This window comes from Cyprinus carpio, chromosome A17 (assembly GCF_018340385.1).
Source record: "Cyprinus carpio isolate SPL01 chromosome A17, ASM1834038v1, whole genome shotgun sequence".
Classification (NCBI taxonomy): Eukaryota; Metazoa; Chordata; class Actinopteri; order Cypriniformes; family Cyprinidae; genus Cyprinus; species Cyprinus carpio.
Window position 1 is genome coordinate 6,341,148 of NC_056588.1, and position 5,682 is coordinate 6,346,829.

Sequence of the window (5,682 nt, forward strand, 5' to 3'; positions counted from 1 at the left end):
ACCAGCGAAACTTAAACAGAAAATGACTGAGAGCACCTTTAAAAAAAATTATCAAAATTGGAATTTTGTGGCCATTAGATCATGTTTGTTTTTGAGTGTTAATGCTAGTTTATGTCACAACAAATTAGTCGTTTTTACACATGTAACTTTCTCTCTGATGGGGATAATGAACCAAAAATATCAATGACTCATCTTGTTCCCAGAATCTTAGCTAAGATTATTTAAGCTTAGATAATTGGACCCCTAGAATCATTCCAATTTTTTATCCCCTTTATGGTAGCCATTAATATATGCATTGTAGTCATAGCAACCCCATACTATGACTACAATCAATGCATATATTAATGGCCACCATAAAGGGGGTAAAAGATGGGAATAATTCTGCATGTTTATCTTTAGGGGGAAGTCGTGGCCTAATGGTTAGAGAGTCGGACTCCCAATCGAAGGGTTGTGAGTTCGAGTCTCCGGCCAGCAGGAATTGTGGGTGAGGGGAGTGAATGTACAGTTCTCTCTCCACCTTCAAAACCATGACTTAGGTGCCCTTGAGCAAAGCATCGAACCCCCAACTGCTCCCCGGGCGCCGCAGCATAAAAATGGCTGCCCATTGCTCCGGGTGTGTGTTCACAGTGTGTGTGTGTTCACTGCTCTGTGTGTGTGCACTTCGGATGGGTTAAATGCAGAGCACGAATTCTGAGTATGGGTCACCATACTTGGCTGAATGTCACGTCACTGAATGTCATGTCACTTCACTTCTTTAGACTTAAAAAAAAAAACAGGCAGTAGAGGAGAATAAATTTTATTGAACAAAAGAGCATTTTGTGTGACTAACTTCAAACATTTGTAATATTATTCCATGCTGGTTTAGGGTTTAATGAAGACAGATATTTTCAAATCATTGTTGAAAACTTATTAAACAATATATTAAGCATTCTAATCAGCAGGCCACACAGATAATTAATCTATTCATTGTTTATTCATCATTCCATTTATGTGAGCAGAAATCCAAATCTACATCTATTTTGCCCTCGTATCGCTTTCCTGCTATAGTTGGACGACTGTGCTGCTCCTGTGGTTGTCTGACCCAGTCTCGGGTGAGCTCACTTCTCCCTGCCACAGTCAGTGCACAGGATGTCATCCCTTTGGGTGAGGAATCCACGGCCCACCAGAGACACAGAGCACTGCATACACGTGAAACACTCACTGTGCCACTGCCGCTCTTCAAACGAGATGTACTTAGCACCTGCCAAGCCTGGACACACACACACAATTGTTGTTTTACAATTGAGCACAATGCTGACTAATTTTTTTATTTTAATTTAGAGGCAAATAAACATAGCTGCCAGATGTCAAGAATGAAAACATACTAGTAATTGGTTTGGTGCAGCCCACGCATTTCTTGGCATACAGATTGCTGAAGCAATCCAGGCAGTATGGGTAGTTTTCTCTCGAGGTAAAGCGCTGGCCTGCCAGTTGTCTCTTGCATCCAATGCAAGTGAAACACTCTCGGTGCCAGGGCTTATCATGATACGTGACACCACCAGTTGTTATGGCCTACAGAATTGAAAGTGTGGATTTACATTTGCAATATTATCCAACACTTAAAAAAAAAATGAAAATACCCAAAAATAAAAATCCCAATCCAACCCTTGAGAAAACGTAAATATGTTACAAATTGGCAATTTCATATGAATTTTTATGATGTGATTTGTACGGAAATTTTTTTTTTTTTTTTTTTTTTGAAAAAATGTAAGCATGATGGTCCACCCCTGTACCTAAATGTCAGTGAGCATAATCAAATCAACTGAAAATGTATGAATGAGAACTGAATTCACCAATTTGCCAAAACAGTTTTCCATGCAGCTTTGATACATGGCGACTGTAGCTTTCAAGGTTAAAAAAACAATGCAAAAGCATTATGTATCATAGTGCATTCAATTCATCTGCTACAGTATATTCCATGTCTTCGATGGCAAATGATAGCTTTGTTGAGAATTTTGTTATAGTTATGGTTATTTTAAATGCTTTTTGAATCTTGAAAGCTCCAGTCGCATAAATACGTTTTTATATATTCTCTCACAAATTTTCTCTTTTTGTATTCCACATTTTAAAATACTGGTTTGGAACAACATGAAGGTGAATACTGGTGAGTTACTTTTGAGTGAACTATAACTTTAATGCAATGTAATAGTTTTTCATATGTCTGATTCCTTTGCAGAAGTACTGTATATGACTTACTTTTTACAAACATGGCATTGGTAGGCAATTTGCTTCTCAAAACCTACCTGCAAATCATCATAGAATGTACGAATGACATCATACAAATTCATACAAATTAGCCACCAGTTCACCAAAACATAAATGTGACCCTGGACCACAAAACCAGTCTTTACTTGTCAAACTAAGATCTATACAACATCTGAAAGCTAAATAAATAAGCTTTCCATTAATGTATGGTTTATTAGGATTGGACAATATTTGGCCGAGATAAAACTATTTGAAAATCTGGAATCGGAGGGTGTAAAAAAAATCGCCTTTAAATTTGTCCAAATGAATTCTTAGCTATGCATATTACTAATCAAAAATTAAGTTTTGATATATTTACAAAATATCTTCATGGAACATAATCTTTACTTAATATCCTAATGATTTTTGGCATAAAAGAATAATCTAGAATTTTGACCCATACAATAATTTTTTGGCTATTGCTAATAATATACCCCAGCGACTTAAGACTTAAGTTTTGTGGACCAGGGTCACAAATTGTTATAAGTAAAATTCTGTTATTGTTTACTCATCCTAACGTCATTCCAAACCTGAATGTTCTGCTTGTTATTTTCCTTGCAATTGCATTGAACAGTGGCCAAAGCTTTCAAGGTTCAAAAAAGACCTTCACAAACTTTTTCTATTTGTATTCCATATTAGAAATAAAGTAAAATTAGTTTGCTGCAATAAGAGAGTGAGTCATCTTTGGGTGAACTGTAACAGTAATACTGTTTTCAAATATCTGAATCCTTCACAGACAATACACAAAGCAAATGACTTACTTTTTTACAAGCACAGCATTGGTAGGCGAATTGCTTCTCAAAACAAGGCACACAGAAGTAACTGTTATCTTTAGGGATGAAAGACTTGGTTCCTATTGGCTGCTGACAGCGTTGACACAGAAAGCATGTCTCATGCCAGCTGTTGCCTTTGTACTCCATTTTTCGTGATCCTAACACATGAGCAGAAGACAACCTTTATATACTGAGATCCTTAATATTTCATTCAACTCAATAAACCACCTATTTTTAATACAAACACATGCTATTAAGATATTTTTAGGGGAAAAAATAATTTTGTTACATTTAATTTCTCCAGAAAAGATAAAGAAGAGAACAAAGTGTCCTACCTGGCATGACAGTCTTCTTGCAGGTGTTACACTTTGAGGAATGCTCATGAGAATAGCACTCAGTGCAAAGCATAAGGTCATCTTTAGCAGAAAATGCTTTGTCCACCAATGATCGACTGCACTTGCCACACTTGAAGCAATTTTCATGCCAGTGCCGGTCTTTGTAGGAGAGATCCTTCATTATGCATGCAGAGAAAGTCTAGTTAAAAGACTGCAAATCTGTTCTGACTTTCTGTCACTCATTAATCCTTTATTAATGGATACTTTTTTACATTTCCAGAGTTTTTAAAAGCGAAAGTTGTCATAGTTGGGTAAACTTCTATAGGGGTGAATGGATACTATATAACAAATATAATTAGTGATCCAAAAGCAAAAGAAAAAAAAAACCATGATAGCATTTCAATGACTTTCAAAAATACCAAGGAAATATAACACAAAGTTTAGTCTTATAAATATGCATTAATAAAAAATAAATAAATAAATAAATAAAGAACTAAATAATTTTTTTTCCATCAGTCTGTGGAAAGGGTCTACTGATCTCACAGATTTTTGATTTATGGTTGCATTGTATTAAAAATTAATTCAATGTCATTTTCAAATACAAATGTTTGAATTATGATGTCAGTAAATGCTTTCTTATGCCTACCTTAGAGTTGCACCCAATTGGCAAAGAACACACTTCACAGCAGTTAGCAAACAGATTCTCGTAGCACTTTGTGCAGTATTGGGTGTCCTCCTTTAGGATGTATTTCTTTCCAAGCAAAGTGTCCTTGCAATAATGGCAGTCGAATCGTTCCATAGACATTGTTGTTTATGTCTTAAAAGCAGTAAACAGAACTATAAAAATGTTACAACATACCAGGCTAAAGCAATAAGGTAGGTGTCATCCACAAAAATACGAACGCCTTTTAAAATAGACACAACATGCTAAAATGATGGTCTCTGCAAACAAAGTCCCTTCCGTGGGATCCTAAACCCCCTTTAAGGTATCAAGAGAACAGCTTGCCATCTGTAATAGTGAGTAAAACTCACCTTCAGTGGCTCAGTGGGCTTCTAAAGGGGCTGCAGGGTGAGATGGCCAGTGATTGAGGGGTTGCATTAAAACAGGCCTCTATAAATACGATTGCTCTTATTAGCTTAAATCCCTGGGGAGAATGGCCCAGTTGCTGATCTCTGCACCTTTTATGGGAGTCCAATCACAATGCATGCCTTATGGTCAAGATATGTGAATGGTACCACTGAAAAGTTATTCATTTGTGTACTCTTAAATCAGTCTTTGGACATTTTTTTTCATTACATATTATTCCTGTAAGAGTTACAGAAATCAGCTTTTTAGCTAAATGAATTTGTGTCAAATGAATCTTTAAATGAAACACATTATCTTCATAGTTACAATACTTCATGTCTCCCGTATCAGTGAAATTAGCGATTGCTCTGTCCTCGGATACCAGATATCTTACTGTATCCACATTTGAGCCCTCAAGCAACTGCTGAAGGCTTAGAGAGAGTTGAAAGCAAATGTTGCAGATGATGCCAAGCTTCTCTGTAACCACTAAAATTGCCTTGGATTGATTGGACCTCTGTTTAAAATAACTATATAGCAGCAATTTCCACAGCTAAACAGGTTTTACACAGGGGGGCTCTGTTAAATATTTTACATGTAAATGTCATCTAGAGTTGGTTCTTGACATTTACATTTAAAGGATATACCCAGATAACAGGGAACATTCTCAGTACTTTGGTTAATGTTCTGGCGAGGTTCTCTCAAAGTTATGAGCAAACATTCTTCCAGTAACATTAATAGAACATTCATTCAGAGTTATCTGGTCTTTAATAATGTTCTTATAATGGCAGCACAAAGTCATTTCTTTTTTTTAATATCGTTCAAGGAGTGTTTTTTCTCTGGAATGTTTTAATTGGATGTTTGACTAACATCTACGTGTCTCAGAATGTTCAGAGAAATGTAATGTTCTCTTAATGTTTGCATAGCCAAATAAATAAAAACTGGATGTATTGACTGTTCAGAGAACATTCACATATAACTTTTTCAAAACTAAATGTTCTACCACTAAAACAAAAAGCACAAAAGCACAAAAACTGTAAACGTTTTAATTGGATGTTAATCTAACATTTTTTTTTTAAATGTTACTACTTGTTTCAGAACATTGAAAAAACATTTAAAAGTAACATTCCCATAATGTTTGCAAAATTATAAATTGGTATTTTCCCTTAATGTTTGCATGATCAAAAAACATTTTTAAACTTGAAAAAACTGAATGTTTTGAATATTT

At 35.4% G+C, this 5,682-nt stretch overlaps 1 protein-coding gene across 2 annotated transcripts; it reads right to left on the reverse strand.

Moving 5' to 3' along the window:
- Window positions 1–780: 780 nt before the first annotated feature.
- Window positions 781–4,654, reverse strand: LOC109069168 (four and a half LIM domains protein 2-like). Of its 2 annotated transcripts, none has more exons than XM_042773750.1 (6): window positions 4,424–4,654; window positions 4,038–4,228; window positions 3,392–3,566; window positions 3,045–3,214; window positions 1,365–1,551; window positions 781–1,249 (listed from the first exon to the last, which is right to left on the reverse strand). In XM_042773750.1, the coding sequence occupies exons 2-6, from the start codon at window positions 4,194–4,196 to the stop codon at window positions 1,098–1,100; spliced, it is 843 nt and encodes a 280-aa protein (XP_042629684.1). In that variant the 5' UTR covers window positions 4,197–4,228; window positions 4,424–4,654; the 3' UTR covers window positions 781–1,097. The 2 variants fall into 2 exon arrangements, with proteins under 2 accessions (XP_042629684.1, XP_042629683.1); XM_042773749.1 differs by having other exon boundaries at window positions 4,038–4,208; window positions 4,424–4,641.
- Window positions 4,655–5,682: the final 1,028 nt, after the last annotated feature.